The sequence below is a fragment of the Budorcas taxicolor genome, chromosome 18 (genome assembly GCF_023091745.1).
Source record: "Budorcas taxicolor isolate Tak-1 chromosome 18, Takin1.1, whole genome shotgun sequence".
Lineage (NCBI taxonomy): Eukaryota > Metazoa > Chordata > Mammalia > Artiodactyla > Bovidae > Budorcas > Budorcas taxicolor.
In genome coordinates, this window is record NC_068927.1 from 26,720,433 (window position 1) to 26,743,586 (window position 23,154).

The window sequence follows — 23,154 nt, forward strand, 5'->3', positions numbered from 1 at the left end:
TTCATTTACCTTGTTGTGTGGTATCCGTGTAGGCCTCTCAAAGACAGACTTTACTATTACTTTGATTCCAGTATGAATAACCCTCCACATAAGGAGACATCACCCTGGGTCTCCTCCACTCCACCCCCGTGTCTGCTCATTAAAGTGACCCTAAGAGCTATAGTTCACCTTGACTGAATCAGAATCACCCTGGAGAGCCTTGTTCCTAGAGCTGTTTGTTCAGCGGGTCTGGGTTGTGTCCCCAGGATGTGCCTCTCACCACGCTCCCAAAGGGGTGCTGTTGGGGCTGGTCAGGGACCTCACTTTGAGAACCATCCCCTCAGAGGAAACATAGGTGGGATCTGCTGGGCGGGGCAGGTGGTATGCATGGGTGCTGGATGTTTCTAGAGAGTCCAAGCTTGAGTGAAGCCCCGCTGGAGCTTCAAGGCCATACCCAGCTTAGGGACCCCATCTCCCTTCCTGCAGGAGGTTTATTGACTGCGGCCTCCACCAGGAGCACGTGGAGCCGCTGTGCTGTTTGCTGAGCCAGTGTGAAGACCTCAACCAACTGGAGTAAGTTGGAGCACGTCCTGTGTAGCACTTGAAGGGTGTGTGTGTGTGTTTGTGTGTACACACCCATGCGTGCTCTCAGGACCACCTAACAGAGGAGAGGATGCCTGGGACTCAGTCACATCTGTAAAGTTTCTCTGTCCCCATCTTATCCCTCCCATCCTCCACTGCTACCACGTAGAGCTAGTTCAGGGTGTACCTGTGATCAATTTAGGGGAGCCCTTTGCAAAGGAATGGGCCTCCCTGGTGGCTCAGATGGTTAAGAATCCACCTGCAATGCAAGAGACTTCGGTTCAATCCCTGGGTCCAGAAGATCCCCTCAAGAAGGGAATGGCCACCCACCCCAGTATTCTTGCCTGGAGAATCCCATGGACAGAGGAGCCTGGCGGGCTGCAGTCCACGGGGTTGCAAAGAGTCAAACACAACTGAGACTAACACTTTTAGTTACTTTCACTTTGCAAAGGGCCACAGGAGCCCCTTGGCCTCTTGTTATTCAAGGCGTTGGGGCTCTGCTGGCTGGTGGAGCCTGAAATGAAGGATCCGTTGTCTTTCTGTGCAGGTGGTTAAGAATAGCCAATGCCTCTGCTTGTAGAAGGCCCAGAGCTAGCCAGAGTAGGGATGTGTGGGCTCTCAGGCTGATGAGAAGTGGTATCAGTGTGGCCTGTCTTGGGTGCCTGAATAGTGAAACCCTGCATGGGTAGGGAAAAAAGAGCTTTGAGCACTTTTTCTACTAGTCTAAGTGTTTTACATATCCTTTTTATCCTCCTTCTCAACAACCCTGAATACCGTAGATGAGCGGACTGACAGAGTTTAAAAATCTGCGTCAAGTCACACACCTAGTTCAATGCAGAGCCTTTGCTCAGTACTGTTAGAAGTCCAGCTTAGAACAAGCAGAACATACAGAGAGCTATCCACCAAAAAAACCCACAATTTCAATTCCTTGTAGTGTGGCCAAGGAGAGAAATGTGGCTGATGAAAATCATGGATTTTAAAGAAGGATGAATAAGCAAAGATGTCTTTTGAGTTTTCAATTTTTTCATTCTAGAGGGAACTTTTTCATATTCTAAAAATTATTTCATTAAGTGGCTTCCTGAGACAGACTTTTTCGTTTTTAAACTGTCTCAGGAAAAGATGGAAATAAATAAGCCTCAAAAGTCTTATCATCAGGGGCAAAATGAGTTCAAATTTGCAGGGTAAAAATCAGATATTCCCAGGCACACTGATTATTTTGTTCCTGAAACTGTAGCTAAAACCATAGGATGCTACGAATGAAGGGAAATAAAGTCGTTAAGTGCAGTTTCCGATATTGCATTCCCAAATTAAAAGAAGTATTCTGGGTAAATGCATCCTCCAAATGTCTGTCTTTTTCCTGAATTTACTCTGGTTCAAAAATGACGGCTCCCAACAGGCAGAGGCCGAGTGCTCAGTAAAAAGCTAATTGCTTTTTCTCTAATTCCTGAAAGCCTGCTGGAGTCCTGGGAGTGGTCACCAGATACTGAAGGGGAAGATGAGGACTGGTTAACTGTGGTGCTGGTGAGGGGATGGGGGTGATCGTGCTAGTGTTGATGGAGGTGATGGGGATACAGACAGGGATGCTAAGTAGTAGTGATGGGGTGGCGCTGGTGGTGATGACTGTGCTGCTGGAACAGAAGTTGTGCACAGTGGTGGAGGTGATGGTGGAGGTGATGATGACGGTGCAGGGTGGGTAGAGTAGCAGTGATGCTCACTGAAGAGCAGGCACGTCAGAGCACCAACCACCTCCTCCTCGTACCTCTTGCAGCCTCTCAGCAAACCTGCTGGGTGATGATGGGCTCAGGTGCCTCCTGGAATGTCTCCCCAAGGTGCCCATCTCCGGTTCGCTCAAGTAAGTGATGAGCAGCCCCAAGGTCAACTAGGAGGAAGACTCCCCAGGGCCCAGAATGTCAGTGGGCTTCTTTTCAGGCACCCCTGAAGAACTCCAGGGGACAAGGGCTGGGGAGGGGGTGACTTTTACCGTGATTCCCCCCGCCCATCCACCTTGGGTCCTTTCCTCCTTCCTTCATTGCCCACTATTGGCAGAGCTCTCACCAAACACCCGGGAGAGACTGTGACTAATGTTCAGTGGCCCAAGTTGACTCCAGGAAGGGAGCAACAGTTCATCCCCAATCAGCTGCAGAAATCGCAGTTGTCCTGGCTCTTGGTCCATCCATCCTATCCCTGAAGCTCCTCTGACCAGATTTAGGGGACACAGATTTGGATATGTCGCCACAGCAGGGAGGGCCCCTGGGAAGGGAAGTCATCTTCAGTTACTCAGTCTCCCCAGTGACCTGGGAGACTGACGTCCAGACCCAGGACACAGCCCGTTGCTAGGCAACTGAGCTTTGTGCTCCGGGTATCCCTGGCCCCCATGGAGCTAGAGCTGGAAGCCTGGCCTTATCACTGCCCTCATCCCTGGTCTCAGACCACAGGGGCAGCAGGCACAGTCAGGGTGACTCTCAAAGATTTCAGAGTATGCTGCCTGGCCTGCCAGGTGATGATAGCGTCTCTCTGGCTTCTCTATGGACCTCAGTGTCTCCACCTGGAGGATGGAGACTTGGACACTGAGGACTCCCCTCTAGGGGATGATGGCTGGAATGGAGATGAGGGGCCTGGGCAGGGCTCCACTGAGGTGCTGCCTCACCCCTCATCCTGAACCTCTTTTCTCTTCTAGTCTAAGCCACAACAGCATGTCTCAGGAAAGTGTCTTGTGCCTGGTGGAGGCTCTCCCCTCCTGCCCACGTGTCCGGGAGGCCTCAGTGAAGTAAGGAAACATTGGTGCCACTTGCTAATGGTGGGGAAGCAAGACTCGCATGCTCAGTGGCCCTCTGTGTGTGTGACTTGGGGTAACCTCTGAGCCTCTCTGAGTCTCAGAGTTCACTGATTGTGGGATCACAGTTTTCATCCTCTGAGGCCCGTGTGCGCATGCACGGGGCCCAGGGAGGCCACCGGGTGGGGAAACGCCAGGTTTAGCATCCTCGAAGGAGGAGGTGGGGGCCTCCTCTGGTCAGCAAGGGTCTCTCCTGTGGCTTCCACCCTCCTGTGCCCCTGTGGGCCCAGTTCCCATCCCTCCCCACACCCCCTGGCACCTGGATCCTGGGGACGCTGGCAAGGCTGAGTCTTGGGCTTCCATACACCCCTCTTTCTGCAGCCTGGGCTCCAAGCAGAGCTTCTGGATTCACTTCTCCCGACAGGAAGAGGCTGGGAAGACACTGAGGTAATTCGTGGTCTGGGGTGACGGGAAAGGCGGAGGAACCAGGGAGAGGTGGCTGACCCTGTGGTGGCCTCCGTGCCTGCTTCCTCCCGGGGTCCCCTCCTCCTTCACACACCCTGCCTGGAGCTACTGCCTGGCTTTGTCTCTCCCACATCTGCCCCCAGTCTCCCCATACCTTCAGCCCCTGGACCAGGCCTTCGAGTGGTGTTTGTGCCCCTAGCCACAGCCTGACTGAGTCTGGAGGCTTCTGAGTTAAATAGTCAGACTCTGGAGCTGCTTGGGGTAGATCTCAGCAAAGAATCCACCTGCCAGTGCAGGAGACGCAGCTTTGATCCCTGGGTCAGGAAGATCCCCTGGAGAAGGGAGTGGCAACCCCCTCCAGTGTTCTTGCCTGGAGGATCCCCATGGACAAGGAGGCTGGCGGGCTATAGTCTATGGTGTCGCAAAGAGTCAGACACGAGTTAGCGACTAACACTTTCACTTCTTCCACTCTACCACGTAATAGCTGTGTCACCTTGGACCAGTGACTTGCCCGCTCCGTGTTTCAATTCCTCACCTGTAAAATGAGAATAAGAGTGAGACCTACCTTTTAGGTTTATTGTGAGGATTAAATGAGTAAATGTGTTTAAAGTGCCTGGAAAAGACCTGCCTTATTTGAGTTGCTGTATCAGTTATTTTTCATTTAATCCCCACCCCCGGGAGCCTCAGGCTCTGTCTTTCTCAGCCTTGGGTGAGTTTCTCTACATGTCTTGCTTCACCTGTGATCGTGGCCTCTGAATTGGTCCCCTGCCTCTGACCAGGCCTCCTCCAATCCCCCTGCAGCCCCCAGAGGGGCTTTCCCACCATGCACGTCTGCCCGTGGTGCTCCACTGCTCTGAGCCCTGCGGGAGCTCCCAAGTGCCCTGAGGATCAAGTTCGAACCCTTAGCCTGGTCTTCTCAGAGTCTGATCTGGTTGCCACCTCCTGCTGTGTTCTTCCTCACTCCTCCCACCCCGCTACACACATACCACCCTCACACCAAACATGTACATACCACACATACACACACACACACGTACATAGCATAATACACCACACACATGCACACACACCAGACATACCCCCTGTACACGCCACACAGAACATGCACACATCACACACACCACTCACACCCCACATGTGTGCACACAGATTCAGCCGCAAGGGATCTTTGTTCACCAAGCACGCACTGCCTGAGGAAGTGTCCCAGCTTCTGGGTACTCAGCCTGGCGTTCTCTTCCTTGCCTTTTCTGAGCTCAAATTCTCCCAGTGCTGTATGACCCAGCTCACATGTCAGCCCTTCCTGGACGCCTCCAGTGGCCCCTGTCCTGTGAGAGGGAGCGGCCCTCTTATGCTGTGCGGGGCTCTGTTCTCAGCCTGTCTGTGAGACAGTGCTCCGGGGCCTGTCTGCCGGCCACACGGGCTGGGCCCTGGGAGGACAGGGCCATAGCAAGAATTCCAGCCCCACCCCCACCCCCCTGCACCCAAGGGAGCCTGGAGTAGGGTGGGCCTGGAGACTAGGGAAGTGGTTACAGGTTTAGGGTCTGGAGTCAGGCTGCCTTGGATTGAAACCCAGATCTGTGGCTGCTTTTTTCCAACTGTGCGTCCTTGGGTTGGTCAATCTCTCATGCCGTTGGGGTTCAGTGAGATGCCACACGTACGGCTGGCATGCCTGCTTGCTCACCGGGTGCACCCAGAGGCTGGGCCAGGGCCGGCCTTAGAGTCGGGGCTCAGTGAGTGATGACTCTAGCACTTTGTTGGGAGGTGGTCTCTTCAAAGAGAAGCTCCCAGAGCACAGGCTGCATCTTGGGCCTTTTCTCAGGTCCTGGTCCAGGCCTTTGCACCCAGTGGGGGCTCCCCCATGGGTCCTGGGGGAGGCTGAGGGACAGCAGGACTGTAGTCCCAACAGGCTTTGCCCAAGCTCTGCCCCTTGCCCTCTGCCCTCAGGCTGAGCGAGTGCCACTTCAAGCCAGAGCACATGCCCAGACTGGCTGCCAGCCTGAACCAGGCCCTGCAGCTGGCGGAGCTCACGTGAGTGACTGGGCCCAGCCCATGGGGGCAGTTGAGGGGTGGGGGCTCCCTGCCAGAACGACCTCTGTCCACAGGCTGACCTGGTGTTTCCCGGGCCTGGAGCAGCTGATTGTCCTCCTGAGTCTGCTAACGTGGCCGACGGGAGTGCTCACTCTCAGGTACCGCCTGCCCGTGACTCTGGGAGGGGGCTGTGGTAGGAATGGAGGGCAGAAGTGGGCTCTGAAGAAGGGTTTCCCCCAAGGTCACAGTCTTAGCCATTTCCTGCATCCAGAACCCTGCCTTCTGGATGCAGAGCCCCCCACCCCCCATTAGTCTCAGAAACCCCTTCAGCTGCAGAAAAACTCCCCCACCCCCGCCCAAGGTAGGACTTGTACTTGAGGACTTCAGAAAAAAAGGAAACTTAAAAGGATGTCCGGGGACTTCCTCTGCAGGGGCACAGGTTTGATCCCTGGTTAGGATACTAAGATCCCGCATGCCCCACCACATGGCCATAAAAATGAAAGACCCCCCAGCCAAGGTCAGAAGTAACATGTAACAAATATGTTCACTCTGATCTTTGGAAAACTTTCAGAAAAACAAAGATTCCAAAAAGGAGAAAAGCAGTTTTGAAAACTCATCGCCTAGGTTTGACAGTTCATGGTTTTTCCATATTTGCTTTGTATTTTTTAGCTAAGTTATTGATCTCATAAACTATCACACCAAAAGAGTTCACTGCAAGTCTTTAAAAAATAAGGACATTTTCTACATAACCACAGCTGAATTAGGACCCCTACAAAAATGAGTAGCAAGTCCTTAGTGTCAGGTATTAGCCAAGCCAGTCTGAAATTTCCCACTGCCCCTATATGGGACAGCTGGCTCTTTGGATCCAGGATCCCATCAAGGTCCACATTTTTGTGGCAAAAAGGTGACAGCTCTTTGGACTTTTTTAATGGGTGATCTGTCCTTGGGGACTTCAGGAAAAAAAGACTTCGACACCCAGGCACTTCCCCAGTGGTCCAGTTTTGGTGAGAAAACCGGTCCCCTGGGCCACTTTCTGGCTCTGTCTGGTGCTTCCTTGTGAGGTCATTGAGTTTGTTCCTCTGAACCCCTGACTTTCCTAGAACTGGAAAGGCTCCATGAGATTCAGTTACATATTTGTGTCCCAAAATACCTACTTGGTGGCCAAGGCTGTGCACTTCCCAACGCCGCTGGTGATGAGACACATGAAGTCTGGTTGTTCCCCAGCATGACATTTTTAAAGATCCTGGTAGAATACGCAGAACAAAGTTACCATCGTAACCATTTTTAAGTGTACAGTTCAGTAGTGTTAAGTAACATTCACGTTGTACAACCGAAACACTTCATGAAAGCTGAAACTCACTGCCCATTAAGGCTCCCACCGGGCCTCCTCCCCCGACCCCTGGCAGCCACCTTTCTACTCTGCTTTTATGGGTCCAACCCCTCTCTGTGCCGTAACCAAGTGGAATCATGCAGTACTTGTCTTTTTGTGATAGGTCTGTTTCACTTAGCACAATATCCTCAGGGTTCATCTTTACTGTACCTTCTTCCTTTCTGTTTAAGGCTGAATAATATTCCACCATGTGTATAAGCCACATTCATTTACCCATTCATTCTTTACCCATTCATCCATCGGTGGCCATTTGGGTGGCTTCCACCTGTTGGCTGTTGTGAATATGCTGCTCTGATGTATCTGTACACATATCTCTTTGCGTCTCTGCTTTCCGTTCTTTGGGGCATATACCCAGGAGCACTGGATCGCCCCAAATAATATTTTTACTTAAAACTTGCCTTACTCTAAAAATAATATGTACTCCTCATAGAAGTTTGTGGAAGATCCAGAAGAACATAAGAAAATAGTACTTTGAAAAAAAATTCAGCATAACTTTAAAAGCAGCAATATTTTAAATCTTTTTTCCTTCTTCTAAATTAATCCATGCACATTGTAGAAAGTTCAGAAAATATTGACAACTACAAAAGAAAACCAGGAGAATTCTGTAATTGTACCATCACCATTAACATTTAATATATTTTTCTCATAGCTCTATCTCCCTCTTCCTCACCATATATGTTTCTATATATATTTTCCCTTTTTTGAAATACAAAATTGGGATTATGTCTTATATATAATCTAATTTCCTTATCTTTGCAACGTGATGTTATATAGACTTTTTCTAAACCTAAAAGTACTATTTAAAAAAAATTTCTCTTTGAACTGTTGGAACAAGGATGTTAATTTTCTGTTTTATGCTTATGCCTAATTTTTAATTTTATTGTTATTCAGCAAAACCCAAACAGCCTCTAGCCGCCCCCCGCCAACCCTTAGTACTCTCCTCCCCTCCCACATTAACCTTGGGGGAACCCTTGCCCCCCAAGGGACACCTCTGTATCCACCTCTGTGTCTGCCCTGGTAGTTTAGATGGTAAAGAATCTGCCTACAGTGCAGGAGACCTGGGTTCGATCCCTGGCTTGGGAAGATCCCCTGGAGGAGGGCATGGCAACCCACTCCAGTACTCTTGCCTGGAGAATCCCATGGGCGGAGGAGCCTGGCGGGCTACAGCCCATGGGGTTGCAGAGTCAGACACGGCTGAGCGACTGTCACTGTCACCTCTCTGACAGGGTGGAAGAGCCATGGGTAGGCAGAGCCGGGCTGCTCACGCTGCTGGAAGTCTGTGCCCAGGCCTCAGGCAACATCACTGAAATAAGGTAAGTCCAGGAAGGCGGCCCCTCAGACTCTCATCGTTTCATGACCACTGGGGTCATCCCTTATGTAGCCATTGGTCTCTTGTCCTGTGGTGTCATAGCTGGGTCCCCAGTGGGTTCTCTGGGTCCCCAAGATGGCAGGAGCTCCTGGGACCTATGTGAGGGGCTACACGTATTTGTGGGGCTTCCCACATGGCTCAGCAGTAAAGAATCTGCCTGCCAATGCAGGAGACTTGGTTTCAATCTCTGGGCTGAGAAGATCCCCTGGAGAAGGAAATGGCAACCCACTGGAGTATTCTTGCCTAAAGAATCCCATAGACAGAGGAGTGTGATGGGCTACAGTCATGGGATCACAAAAGAGTCGGACACAACTTAGCTACTAAACAACATCGCCACACATGCTTGTTGGGACTTGTGCAGTAGGTAGGCAGCAGTGCTGGAGAGAGGAAGGCAACCCTAGATCCAAGACAATGGGCTGTTAGGTCCCAGATGGACACTGCCGGGAGTCCATGCTGATTGTCTGGAAGTGGCCCCTGGTGATAGCCACACACACCATGGCTCTATGACCAGAGGTACCAGAATCCCATGGATTAGCCAAGAGCAAAGGCTTTGGTGTCCCGTGGACCTACGTCTGGATCTGCACTGGGTCTGGGAGCTGTCAGCTGAGTGGCCCAGGCCCAGCACAGCCTACAGGGGAAGCTCCCGTGAACCTCACGCTGACCATCCCTTCCCTCCTCAGCATCTCCGAGACCCAGCAACAGCTCTGTATCCAACTGGAATTTCCCCATCAGGAGAACCCAGAAGCCGTGGCCCTCAGGTGGGACCCAGTACCTGGGACCCCAAGAAAGAGGTTGAATGGTGACGGGGAGAGGAGGGACAATGCCGCTTCTTACCAATATTTCTCATACCCCTACTCAGAATCCTTTGATGCCTAAAGTCTCTCCAAGGCCTATGAGACCTGGCCTGACCTGCCTCTCCATGCTGTCCATCCCCACCCCAAAGCCTGGTCTTGGCTCCAGCCATCCCCGCTAGCTTTCAGTCCTCAAACACCACCTTTCTCCCTTTGACTCCAGGGCCTTTGCACAGGCTGTTCCCCCCAACTCAGCATGTTCTCTCCTCTCTTTCCTTCTTCACCTGGCTAACTCAGTCCCATCCTTCAGGCTTCGGCATGAATGCCACCATCTCAGGGAGGTCCCTGCAACCACCCAGGCTCAGTCAAGTCCTCCCTTTATCCGCTCTCGTAGATGCCTGGGCTCACAGCTCCTCCGATCCATATAGCACACTCACGGAAACTAAAATGTCACCTCTTTCGGGGTGAGTGCACCCTGCATGTGTACACTGTGAGGCATAGACCATGCCTGGATCTCAGCCCCGACTCACTTCCTTGGTTGGACCCCCTCATGCAGTGAACAACCTGCACAGCCGTGCCAGGCCCCCCATCTGGACCTCTCCTTCACAGTACTTCCCATAGTCAACTGGCAAGTTGTGGGACTCTCTTTGATTAGCATTTATTTACCACCTTCAGACACACTCCTTGCAGGCAGGGACTGAGTCCTCAATACTGACCCAGGTGTTTACGGACTGCTGCTTCCCTCTCCACCTCCAGGCTGGCCCACTGTGACCTGGGAACCCACCAAAACCTCCTTGCCAGGCAGCTGATGGAGACGTGTGCCCGGCTGCGGCAGCTCAGGTCAGTACCCTGAGACACTGAGGCCCTGAGTTCTCTGGTTGACCCCAGTGCCTGCTTCAGGCCACAGGTGAGAGGTTGGCCAGCGCAGGATGGGGATGAACAGAGCCTGGGGCCATGCTAACCCCAGCATTCTGGCTTCTCTCATTGGGCCAGTGGGGGAGAGCCCCAGGGTGGCAGAGGGGAGTCCTGCCCCATTGGGAGCTCCTTGGTGGGGCCTTTCCCCTCTCTTGGCCTCCCCATCCCTATGTTGATCCCTGAAGTGTGTTCAGCCTGTAATCCTCTGGAATATGCTTGGACCTTTCCAGCTTGTCCCAGGTGAACCTCTGCGATGCCGGCTCTCTGCTGCTGCAAAGCCTCCTGCTGTCCCTCTCTGAGCTGAAGAACTTCCGGTACGTGGACAAGACGTTCACTCGGGAACACCTCTTTCATCCCCCACCCCCACGCTTCCTGTCCCCTCCAACCCTGGGCTCAAAGGAGCTCCGTGTCCCCCTCCCACTCAGCCCTGGAGATGATGCCCAGGTGCACGGTCATCAACGTGGCCACGTGGAGAGGAGCAGGGCCTTGTCAGTGCTCTTTCTTTTCTTTTCTTTATTATTTCAAAACAATTGCAAACTCATAGAAACTCTACAAGAAGACTGAGAAGAAGCTCCGTAGGCCCTTTTCCCAACGTCACCTTCCATCATTATTTTCTCATGTTTGCTCTTGTCTTCCCCGCCTCCTTCCTCACCCCTCCCCTCTCTCCTCCCTGCCCCCACTTTCTTTTTCTGAACCATTTGAAAGTAAGTTGCATAGTCATGCCTCTTGACCCCTAATATTTCAGTAAATTTCCTAAGAAAAAGAACATTCTCTCCCCTAATCCAGTAAAAGTATGAAATTCAGGCAATTTAACATGGATACCCTACTGTTACCTAAACTACAGTTCATATTCCAATTCTGCAAATTTGTCCCATTAATGTTTATTGCTTTTTTTTTTCCCCAGTCCCAGATTCCATCCAGGATCACACAATGTGTTTAGTTGTCATCTCTCTTTAGTCCCCTTCAATTTGGAACGTGTCCTCAACCCGTTTTTGTGTTTCGTGATCCTGTCATGACATTTCTACGCCAGTTATGAGTGTTTTGTATCAGAATGCCCTTGTGCTTGGGTTTCTCCGCTGTTTCTTCCTGCTTCGATTCCTGCATCTGGGGCAGGAATATCACAGAGGTGCTGCTGTGCTCTTCCCAGGAACACATCACGTGTGCCACATTGGGAAGCACATGATGTCTGCTTGTCTCCTTACCCGTGATGTTACCTGTGATCGCCTGGTTAAGGCGGGGTGTCTGCCAGGTTTCTTCACTTGCAAAGCTACTGTTTTCCCTTTTGTAATTAACCAAGTATCTGGTAGGAAGACACTTGAAGACAATGTAAATATCCAGTTCTCCCTCAAACTTTCACTCACAAATTTTGGCAACCATCGATCATTCCTGCCTGAATCAAATATCAGTATGATGGTTGCAAAATGGAGCTTTTCTGTCTGTCAGTTCTCTTTTAAACCAACTGCATCAGGGGAAATTCTCCTTTTGGTGCCACTGTGCCTTTAAACACCCTCTCCAGTACTTGCTATGCTTTTTTGTTGTTTAAAAATAAATAAATAAAGATGCAGGGCTCGTGGGAAATGAGGGTGATGGCACCCCACTCCAGTACTCTTGCCTGGAGAATCCCATGGACGGAGGAGCCTGGTAGGCTGCAGCCCATGGGGTCGCTAAGAGTCGGGCACGACTGAGCAACTTCACTTTCACTTTTCACTTTCCTGCATTGGAGAAGGAAATGGCAACCCACTCCAGTGTTCTTGCCTGGAGAATCCCAGGGACGGGGGAGCCTGGTGGGCCGCAGTCTGTGGGGTCGCACAGAGTCGGACACGACTGAAGTGACTTAGCAGCAGCAGCTAGAGTTTACAAGCGATGCCTGATTATGGCAGACATTGTGAAGCTGCTACCTGAATGACTGGTTTAAGGAACCATTCAACTAGTCTATGTTCCTGCCTCCAACCTGTATCTTGACGTAATGATTGCCTGATGGGAGAGGTTTATGAAGGGAAGGTGCGTCCCCTCCCACTGCCCCAGGAACCACTCCCCACCCCCACCTCCCTGCCCTCTGCCACTACCATCCAAGAGCTCCCAGACCCAGAGCTCCTCCCTGACCTGCTGCCTTTTGACCTCCACAGGCTGACCTACAGCTGTGTGAGCTCCAAGGGGCTAGCCCACCTGACATCTGGTCTGAGCCATTGTCACCTTCTGGAGGAGCTGGAGTGAGTCACGGATTGGAAGGGTCTGGGAACCCAGCTGAGGGAAGGGGTGGAGAGGACAGTTGGGCCTTTGCTAAAGTGGGTGGTGGGAATTCAGACTATTACTTTTGTCCCTGATGAAGGCCAGCAACTCTGAGTGTGGTTTAGGGAAGCCTGAGTGCTGTGTTCTTGGTCCTGACTTTATCAGTCACTCAGAGTGACCTTGAACGAGTAGCTGTGCCTCTTTGGGCTTGGACTAGGCTTAGACTAGAGTAGACCTACAGCCTCATCTGTGAACTGGGGCTCATCACCTCTCTCTGTCTAGAGTGGTGTTGGGTACAGAGAGAGCTTAGGGCCAGAAGGGATCATTGAATGTGTGTGTGTACGTGTCCCTTGTCCCTGGCTTCCTCTGGTACAGCCATCATCCAGAGCATCCTTTCTCAGGTGGGTCAGCTATGACTACAATGCACCCCTCCTTGGGGACCCCTGAGCCTGACCCTTGGGGCCAGGAATGCCCCCATGGAGCCTGGATAGGAAGCGTGGTCTGGGACCTGCAGACCCAGAGCTAGTCTCCTAGGGGTGACTCAGAGGGTGTGGAGGCGCTGATGAGACAGCTCAGCTCCAGGGGCTGGGCAGGCTTTTCTAACCCTTATCTCATGCTTGGTCCCCTCCAGCTTGTCTAACAATCAACTTGGAGACGAGGGCACCAAGGTGTTGTTGGGGGCCCTTGAGGGCAAGTGCAGGCTGAAGAGGCTTGAGTAAGTGGTGGTGGTTAATGGGGGTGGGGGCAGGGGTCTTGGGAGCATGCCTCAAAACTGTTGTATCTCTTATGAACACGACTGTCACTGTCCTCGATGGACCCAGGTGAGCTGAACGGCCTCCCTTTTTACTTCCTTACCTGGCTCTTGAGTGTTCACTAAAATACCAGCTCATGAGAAACAGAACACCCACTCAAAGCAACCCAACCCAGAACTATATTAACTCATGTCATGGAAAGTGACAAGGCAACTGACTTCAGGCTTGGCTGGATCCAGGTTCTGTATTTGTTCCTCTTTTTCTTTCTTTCTCTGTCTCCCCACCTTGACTTCATCCTCATCTGTAAAACGGAGATGACTGTGTATCACATTATCTCTACATGGCCCTTAATATGTGCTTGCTTACCAATCAGTAGTCTGAGTCCAGTGTGATTCAGAGCATAGAACTGCTGCCTGAATGACCTTAATCATTTGTACAGAGAACCAGCATTTGAATTTCCCAGTGCAGGTTTGTTTGTACAGTTATTTTTTAAATACTATGTGGCTGTCTTGGAGATCACTGGTCATTGCCGAGCACTTGGGGTCCATGTTGGGGACCCAAGACCACTATGCTAAGTCCTCCTGTGGCCTCCTCTCCTCTAGCCTCAGCCACCTCCCACTGGGCGGCTCCACCCTGGCTGTGCTCACTCAAGGACTAGGCCACATGACACTCCTGCAGAGCCTCCGGTGAGTGACCCCATGGGAGTGAGTGGGGGGCATACTGCCCAGCTTTGCTGGGACCACCCGTCCAGGGGAGCCCTGGGGCACCTTCCTGAGAACCTCCATGGCTCCCGTCCTCGGGACATTCCTGTACCCTCCCAGGTCAGTGTCACAGCCTTCCACTACCCAGGTGGCTCAATGAGTAAAGAATCTGCCTGCAATGCAGGACACGTGGGTTTGGTCCCTGGGTTGGGAAGATCCCCTGGAGGAGGAAGTGGCAACCCACTCCAGTACTCTCACCTGGAGAGTCCCATGGACAGAGGAGCCTGGCGGGTGACAGTCCACGGGGCTGCAAAGAGCTGGACACGACTGAGCGACCGAGCACGCACATGCAGCCTCCTCCTGGAGAACGGCCGGAAGGGGCTGGGCCCGAGTCCTGGGGCAGCCCTCCGTGTGCACAGATTCATCCTGTGTTCTTGTTTCTGATTCATGATGTGGGTGGCCTAGACTCTGCATTTCAAGCTCCCAGGGGATGCCCATTCTGGGGGCCACAGACCCCACTTTGAGCAGTGACAGTCTCGTCTCAGAGCTGATGACCTTGATATTCTACCCTGTGCCCCTGGCCACTTTGATAAACAAATAGCCCATGTTCTTTTCGTGTAGTCTTTCAAAAGAGGAAATATTGTGACTCTAAACAAACCTAAGACAGGGTAGAGCATGTAGGATGTGAGCTCAGAGAGTTTGGGGGACCAGGCCATTTCACCCTAAATTAATTCACCTAAAGGAGGCTCCCTAAAAATTAGTTTGCAAAACAAAAGACAGCAAAACAACCCTCAGACTAATACTTTGCGTCAGCTGTTTTCGTTTGGTTCCCCACTGTCCCTCCCACCCCCACCCCCTGCTACTCAATAGAGGCAGGGTGTGGTCAAGTGCAGAAAAGACCATAAATTGACTGGGTTTAAGGAAAAGCCCACTATTTGTATAGATTAGAGCAGGGTGAGTTGTGAGAGACATGTGATATTGACATTCAGCCGGGCTGGCCTGAAGATCCCCCACTCGGGTGCTGAGGCGAAGCCTGGCCAAACCAAAAAATGAGGCTACTGTTCCAGGCCAACGGCTCTGGACTTCCATTTCCACCTTGCCTGTGAGTCCCTGGGAGTCTTTGGCCCATCACATCTCCTCCCTGGGCCTCTGATTTCTCATCTGGATATTGGGTACAGTCTGCCCACCTTGCCCATTCCCATCCCCTGAAAGTTTTGTGACTGGTATATGAGTTCTTGGATGTGTAAAGGCTTTGCAAACTGTAGAGTGCTTAGCACAGCACTTGCCAATGCCTTTACTCCTGACTGAGGCCTGCTTCTCCAGTCTGAGCAGGAGCAACATCGATGATGTCGGCTGCTGCCACCTTTCAAAGGCTCTCAGAGCTGCCACCAGCTTGGAGGAGCTGAGGTGAGTTGCCTGTCCCTCCCCCAGACCCAAGACAACTTTGGCAGGGCAAGGTGACAAAAGTAAGGGGCTCCTTGAGGACACTCTTCACTTCTTAGTATTGTCCCCTTCACCCACTTCTATACTGCATAACCCCAGACCCAGGATCTTGGGAGACCCAAAGATAGGATATAGGATATTGATTGCAGCAAGAAGGATTTAGGTCAGACACCAGGGGGATCATCCTAAACAGAAGACAAGAGTTTGGAATCCTCACCCATCACAGGGTGAGGGGACTTACCAGCGTGGCTTGAGGCCCTTCTCTAGACTCCAGCCTCCTCTTCTGGGATGGAGACAAGATGGGTGGTGGGCTGACACTTCCGGGTCTCCTGCTGTTTTCTCCCCAAGCTTGAGCCACAACCAGATCGGAAACACCGGTGCCCAGGACTTAGCTGCTGTCCTGCCGGGGCTCCCTGAGCTCAGGAAGATAGAGTGAGTGGCCAGCCCTCCAGACAGGGCCCCTCGGCAACCACGCTATGGTCTGGGGAGACTGTGGCTTCCTCCCCTAACCCTGGTGTTCAGGCAGTGGGGCTGGTTACCTCCTGACACTGCTGATTCGGGGACCTTGAGCCAGCCCAGCCCCTGCTCCTCTCTGGGTCTCTCTGCCTCATCAGTGGGTGGTGGGGGTGCTGTGGGTGGTGGGGGGCCCAGCGGATGTGGTGGGGTAAGGCATAAGGGAGTCGAGAGTCTGACATCTGCCCCTCTTCAGCCTCTCAGCGAATGGCATCGGCCCAGCAGGGGGAGCACGGTTGGCAGAATCTCTTGCCCTTTGCAGGCACCTCGAGGAGCTGATGTGAGTGTCTGCCCGGGTGGGCTGCCCTCTGCCCTCTGTGTCCTTGTGGCCCACCTGGCACTTGGGTCCCCCACTAGGCACAGGGCAGGGGTCTGGAGTGGGCCAGCCTGGTGCTCAATTTCATCCCTTCTCTTTTTCCAGGCTTGGCTGCAATGCCCTGGAAGACTGCACAGCCCTGGGTCTGGCCAAGGGGCTGCCCCGGCACCTGAGGGTCCTGCAGTGAGTGGCCCCTGTCTGTGATGTGTGCAGGGTTAGCGGAAAGCCCCTCCCACCCCCGCCAGGAGCACTAGGGGGTCAAGGCCCCATCGCTGAACAGCCGTGCTGTAGGAGAAACTGGGATGTGTCCTGGGCTAACTGCCCTACCTCTGAGGCCGGGAAATCAGGGGACCCAGCTAGTCTGGGCTCAGCCACCAGCCTTTGGCCAAGCCCCTGCCCTTTCTGAGTCTCAGTTTCCTCATCTGTAAAAGAAGAACAAGGATCCCAGCTTGGTGTACCGTGTGAGCCAATCTCCGAGGGTAAAGGAGGAAGTGTCTGCAAAGGGCTATGCAGGAGCAAAGCACCCCATAGCATGGCCTCGGCACTTTACAGTTTATGTCCAGGGTCTCATCTGAGCCCTGTGAGACCGCGATTTCTACCGGCTCCATTTTCCAGGCAAGGGAACTAAAGCCAGGAGAAGTATGGAAAGCTTACCCTATTGCCCTATTCATACGTGGAGGAGCCAGGCCTTGAACTTGGGATCTCAGATCCCAAAGCCAGGGCCCCTTGATACCCACCTATGTCCTGTGTGGGGCAGGGGGGGCGGGGTGGGGGTTTGGGGTGGCAGTTACCCAGAGAGGGCATGCAGCCTGAGATAGGCTGAGGCTGGGGGGATCAGCCCCTCCCAACCCCCATACCTGCCCCTCCAGGCTGCCCTCACCCCTTCCCTTTCCCCAGCCTGCCATCCAGCCATCTGAGCCCAGAGGGGGTGCTGAGTCTGGGCCAGGCCCTGGATGGATGCCCACACGTGGAAGAGATCAGGTGAGTAGGGGCCCTGGAACCTGGGCAGGGGGACAGGCCGGGAGGGCCTGGGGCTTCCGCCCATGGCTGTCTCCCCTGCCCTGCAGCTTGGCAGAGAACAGCCTGGCCGGAGGGGTCCCGCATTTCCATCAGGGGCTCCCAGTGCTCCGGCAGCTTGAGTAAGTAGCCTGCTCTGACCAGCTGGGGTGCTGTGGCAGGCAGCCCTTCTTTGGCTAAGCTTGACACCTGGGAAGGCTTATCGAAGTGACAGAGACCTCAGGTATGGGGGAGCCTGGGACAAAAAAGAGGGGGCACTTTCTTAAGACTCCCAGCATGTCCTAGCCCCTAGCCACGCTACTCCCTCCTGCTCTGATTGCAGGCTGGGGCACCCCTGACTCAGACACCTCCATCCCATCCCCTTCTTCTCTCCAGCCTGGTGTCGTGTGAGATTGACAACCAGACCGCCAAGCCCCTTGCTGCCAGCTTTGTGCTCTGTCCGGCCCTGGAAAAAATCATGTGCGTGCTTGGGGGGCTAGCCCGGAGCTGCGAAGAGCAGCCACCTGGAGGCCTTCTGGTCTTACATGGGGAAGGTCATTCTTGCTCAAACCTCCTCTCGAAGAACTTTTAACACTTGAGCTGCAAGTGTTCTTGGTCTAAGTTGCCAAAGGTCCCCAACCTTTTTGGCACCAGAGACCAATTTTCTGGAAGACAAGTTTTCCATGGACTATGGGGGTTGGGGAGGATGGTTTCAGGATGATTCAAGCACCTTACATGTATTGTACACTTTATTTCTATTATGATATCAGCTCCACCTCATATCATCAGGCATTAGATCCCGGAGGCTGGGGACCCCTGCTCTAAGCCATTCAGCCTCTTCCCCAGCTAAGGAGGGTGGGAGGGAAGGTGGACCAGGTGGAGATGAGCTGGATGATCAGGACCATTGCCCCTGACTCTCCCTTTGGGAGGCGCCTGGATGGACCACCCCACCTGGCTGATGGAGTCTTGATTTTCAAACCACCTGTTGGTAGTGAAGAGTGGCTGAAACCAGCAGGCCCCCTGACCTTCCCCCTGACTGTGTCCACCTCTCCCTTGGCAATCAGAGGTGCTTGGACCTTGGGGCCTGGCAGTATTGCCTCAGAGATAAACTAGACTGCCAGGACCAACCTGGACCCCTGAGCATAGCAGAAGAAAATGTGATTTCCTTAAGTACAGGATATATATAATTTTATAAGATTTTAGGTTTGCGTCCTGAAGATTTTAATTCTTCTCATTACTTTATACAACAAAGAGAAGGTCTCAGATCAGTGCTCACTCACCCAACATGGGTGATTGCCCCTTTTTAGTCAGCAGGAGGGCAGGCCACGGGGTCAGCACTTTAGGAAGGACACAGGTTCCAGTTAGGAGTGAATGCCATTGTTTGCCCTGTTGTATCCTTGTAACTACTTTCTGGTTAGGGTCCCCAACACAGGCTTCTCATTCATAGTAGTGATAGATGTTTCTGAAGATGAATTTCTTAAAGTGAATAAAAGAGGGGATAGAGGACTGATTTAAAGAAAAATGTGAAATAATAATACAGGTGGTGGTGCATGGATGTGGCAAAGTCAGGAGGGAGGCCTGTGCATGGTGGAAGTTTAGATCCTGATGTTTCCACAGTCACGTGTCCTGAACTCTCAGGACAGCCAGCTCCTAAGCTGTCTGGGTTCCTGTGGGATGACCAGCTTGGGAAGGGAGCTGGGGGGAGTAGGGAGGAGCCCTCTGTGCCTGGTACAGTCTTTAGGGAGGGCACACAGGTCCCCATCAGGTACCTCTCTGGTGCCTGCACAGCAGCCCCCAGCCCTCCCCACTGCCACCTTGTCTCCCCCTCTCGGCTCTCCTGCTGCTGACTTTTGGACCCCTCCCTACCCTGCAGGCTGTCCTGGAATCTGCTCGGGGATGAGGCAGCTGCTGAGCTGGCCCGGGTCCTGCCGCAGATGGGCCGGCTGAAGAGAGTGGAGTATGATGGGCACATCTGGGGAAGCCAGAAGGGAATGGGAGGACCAAAGGGGGCCCTGTGTCCTGGGGAAAGCCAGGAGGCCACTGGGTCAGGCCCCTGCCTCCAGGAAGCCCTCCTGGACTTCCCCACTTTGTCCATTAGCTCTCCTGGGTCCCAGTCTTCAGCCTTCCCACTGGACTGTTGAATGTTGAGTTCTGTAAGCAGAATTGTGGGGAGCCTATGTTCCCCAACCTTGTCCTGGGGAAGAGACATAGGGAAACCCCCTAGGCCATCCCCTCCCCATCTCATCTCAATCTGTTTCCCTTTGTTGTCCATCCGGAAGCCTGGAGAAAAATCGGATCACAGCTTATGGAGCCTGGCTCCTGGTTGAAGGGCTGGCACAGGGATCTGGCATCCAAGTCATTCGGTAACAGGGCTTGTGGGGGCAGAGATGGTAGGGGTGGGGTGAGCACACCAGCCCTGCAATGTAAGAGGACTTCCTGTAGGAGGAGGCAGGACCTGGATTGGGGATTATTTAAGGAGACTTGGACCCAGTCATCAGGGATTTGGCAGCAAACAGACCCGGATCAAACCCCAGCTCTGTCAGTTAACAACTGTGCAATTTCACATCAATAACTCAACGTCTTTGAATCTCAGTTTCCTCATTTGTAAAATGGCAATAGTGATAGTATCTACGTCAGAGCGCTGCTCTGCAGACTAAACAATCAGATTAAGCCCCGAGCACAATGCCAGGTACATGGTAAGCATATAACATGGTAGCTGTAATCAGGGCCAGTTGTATAGGTTGTGTACTGCACCAGGGCACAGCATCTAAGGGACACCATTCACATAGTAGAAGTATTACATTTCTAGTGGTAGTGAGGTGTCTCTATAAAATTCAACGTATTATGACAGTCAGACAATGGAAGTGGTATCATAAAGAAGGGGAGCTTTTTTCTCATTTATACAATGTGTCATATGAGCACGGCTCTGGGGAAGAGGCTAGCTTCTGGGGAAGAAAGTGGAGGGGACTTCTCTAGTGATCCAGTAGTTACAGGTCCATGCTTCCACTTCAGGGGGCACAGGTTCAATCCCTGGTCCAGGAACTAAGATCCTGCATGCTGCAAAGTGCAGCAAAAAAAAGATGGAGTGGAAGAAGTTAGGGTGAGCGTGGGGGATACCATCTCCCGAAGGCAGCCATGCTGGCCTTCCACCTGCTCTTGCCTGCCACCTAACTCTGACAGCAGCTCTTCCCCTTTGGGGCCTCGGTTTCCCCATCTGTAGGTAGGACAGAGGGCAGAGAGAAGAGGGTAAGTGAGCAGCGCCCAGTGCTAAGTGTCTGTCTCTGTGCCCGGCAGCCTCTGGAATAACCCCATTCCCCCGGACATGGCCCAGCATCTGCAGAACCAGGAGCCCAGGCTGGACTTTGCTTTCTTTGACAACCAGCCACAGGTCATCCCTCGGGGTACCTGATGGTGCCCTCAAGTCCCTTTGAATCCAGCCGAGTGATGCCAGTTTTCATCCACAAGGATAGAGGGCTCAAGAAAAAAGCTGGCTGTCCCTGGATCAAGAGGGAGAAACACGCTTTTCCTGCAACAGTCTTCAGGGAGGACATTTTTGGTGACAAAGAGTGGAGTATGACTACCCTACATCCCTTGGGACATGCATGACCAGTCAGGAACATGAAGCACAATGAGCATGTCATGGTGTGGCGTGTGATGTGGAAGGTCACGCGTGGCAACATTCCATGTGACATTGCATGATACCTGCAATGTGGCCTGTGGGTCAATGGCATGGGTCCCGGCACTACATGTGATGGGTGGTGCATATATGAGACATGACAGACGTCCAGGTCTTGTGCCATGTGACTGGCCATATTCCCTCAGGCTGGTCCAAGATCTAATTTATTACTTTTTAAAACCAAATCTGTATTTATAAATTGCATTTCCAGAGCAGCTAAACCAGGGAACGTCTTCTGCCCAGAATGGGCTGGGGAGACTGTCCAAGCACTGACAAGCCAGGGATTTAGCCATGAGGCTTCTGAATGAGTGTCTTCCTGCCTCAAGTCTCAGTTTTCCCATCTGTAAACTGGATCACCCCCTCTCCCTTAATTTCTAAGGACTTTTGGGTCGAGCCAGCATGACCTTGGACGGGCCCAGTCTGTGTGGTGTAAGGGACAAAGCTAGGTGTAAGGGACAAAGCTAGGCCTAAGGGTGCAGGGGGCGGGGACTGTCAAGACAGTCAAGGAAGACTGCTGGATCCAGCCACTACCTCAGCACAATCTGCACAAGTGCCCAGGGGCTGCGTGCCACACCGTGTCCTCGTTAATTCCAAGCGGGGCCAAGGGTGGTCCTGCTGCACTGTAAGCCTAGTTTGACCAATAAATGTGGGTGGTCTGCCAGCCTCTAGTCTCTAGTCTGATGTGTTCTGCCACCTAGCCAAAGTCAGAAATGGTTCCCACCCCACCCTGGCGCCTGGAGAGCAGCCAGAACACAGAGAAACGTGCTGAGATGAGCACTGGCCCAGGAGTCAGGAGACACGGGGTCAGGTCCAGACCCTGTCATGGTCTGTGATCACAGGTAAGTCACCTCCTCTCTCCAGAGCTTACCTGTCGTGTCCGACTCTCTGTGACCCCACGGACTGTAGCCTGCCAGGCTCCTCTGTCCATGGAATCTCCAGGCAAAAATACTGGAGTGGGTTGCCATTTCCTCTCCAGCGGATCTTCCCAACCCAGAGATCGAACCCTGGTCTCCTACACTGCAGGCAGATTCTTTCTCATCTGAGCCACCAGGGAAGCCCGAGCTTACCTATACCATAAGGCTATTGTAAAAGCTCTTAGTGTTAAAGAGTCTTTGTTTGGCCTGCGGTATATCTACACTCTTCTCTGATTTGTTGATATTTTAAATTGGGAACTTATACCTCAAATTCACCTTTCAGCTTCTCTTAGGTGCTAGTCCAGCATTCCTACTCAAGAGTAATCTGCTGGGGACATCTGAGGGTGTCCTTTAGATGTGGCGCACATCCCTCAGTTTGTCACCATCCCCAGCCCTCCCCTCCCTCTTGCTACTTGCCTGGGAACTCCCGGCTAAAAGGTTTCCACAGGCAGGTGGTACATTAAGAATATGGCTTTGGAAGTCAGATGGGCATGGAATGGAATGTGACTTGACCCATTGCCACCAGCCCTCAAGGCCAGGAGCTGATCCTTTGTGTGTGAGTAACACCCCTGGCCTCCCAGGCCTTTTGGAGGGGTCAGGGAGCAAGTACACAGAGTCCCTAGGATGAAGGAGGTATCTGTCACATACTCATTCATTACATACCCCTTTTAGGGCTGAATGCATATGAAGTGGAGAGGTGTCTGAAGTGGCAGATGGAGAGCACCCCCTGTCCATCACCCACCTGTAGGTTGAACAAGTTGGTATCTGGGGAGCCTTCATCCAGAGCTGCAGTCCCTTGTGAAAAGCGGAGCAGGGAGGGTGCAGTTACTGCTGAGCCCCACTGGAGGGCAGCCTGGCCCACTGGCAAGTCCTGAGATCGCTTCACCGCTGTATCCAGAACTTAGGTGGTGATGCTGGAGGCTGGCATGGAGTGGGGCCAGCAGCCTGGTCATGGGGGAGAAGGGTGGGCAGGTAGAAGATTCAAGAAGTTTACCTGGAAACCTTGAGCCCCAATTCAGTCTTTCCCTTCTGGGAAATGACGCCAAGGCCATCATGGTGCACCTTCACACTGAGGGGGTTTGTACTGCCTTCTCTTGTCTAAGACTGGAGGATGAATTCCTCAAAGCCTGAAGAGCCCTTGACCATGGAGGTCACAGCTGAGGAAGGAACAGTGTGGATCGAAAGCTCCAAGCCAGGTGGGTTGCACACCAAGCAGAACCCAGAGCTCAGAGCCACTCTTCATTTGCTGCTTGTTTTCCCTTCTCCTTTCCCGTTTGCTGCTGCTGCTGCCAAGTCACTTCAGTCGTGTCCGACTCTGTGTG

The 23,154-nt window shown here is 52.7% G+C and overlaps 1 protein-coding gene across 1 annotated transcript in view; it reads left to right on the plus strand.

The window, feature by feature from the left end:
- Window positions 1-21,443, plus strand: part of NLRC5 (NLR family CARD domain containing 5) — a 58,747-nt gene extending 37,304 nt beyond the window's left edge. The window contains exons 27-49 of the mRNA XM_052656528.1: window positions 466-552; window positions 2,330-2,413; window positions 3,239-3,328; window positions 3,716-3,781; window positions 5,744-5,827; window positions 5,902-5,985; window positions 8,444-8,530; window positions 9,267-9,344; window positions 10,134-10,217; window positions 10,523-10,606; window positions 12,419-12,502; window positions 13,153-13,236; window positions 13,876-13,959; window positions 15,298-15,381; window positions 15,766-15,849; window positions 16,127-16,210; window positions 16,352-16,429; window positions 17,144-17,227; window positions 17,314-17,385; window positions 17,639-17,722; window positions 19,116-19,199; window positions 19,522-19,605; window positions 20,537-21,443. Of these exons, the coding sequence (XP_052512488.1) occupies window positions 466-552; window positions 2,330-2,413; window positions 3,239-3,328; window positions 3,716-3,781; window positions 5,744-5,827; window positions 5,902-5,985; window positions 8,444-8,530; window positions 9,267-9,344; window positions 10,134-10,217; window positions 10,523-10,606; window positions 12,419-12,502; window positions 13,153-13,236; window positions 13,876-13,959; window positions 15,298-15,381; window positions 15,766-15,849; window positions 16,127-16,210; window positions 16,352-16,429; window positions 17,144-17,227; window positions 17,314-17,385; window positions 17,639-17,722; window positions 19,116-19,199; window positions 19,522-19,605; window positions 20,537-20,651 (1,933 nt within the window). The 3' untranslated portion in view covers window positions 20,652-21,443. The remainder of the gene's footprint in view (window positions 1-465; window positions 553-2,329; window positions 2,414-3,238; window positions 3,329-3,715; window positions 3,782-5,743; window positions 5,828-5,901; window positions 5,986-8,443; window positions 8,531-9,266; window positions 9,345-10,133; window positions 10,218-10,522; window positions 10,607-12,418; window positions 12,503-13,152; window positions 13,237-13,875; window positions 13,960-15,297; window positions 15,382-15,765; window positions 15,850-16,126; window positions 16,211-16,351; window positions 16,430-17,143; window positions 17,228-17,313; window positions 17,386-17,638; window positions 17,723-19,115; window positions 19,200-19,521; window positions 19,606-20,536) is intronic.
- Window positions 21,444-23,154: the final 1,711 nt, after the last annotated feature.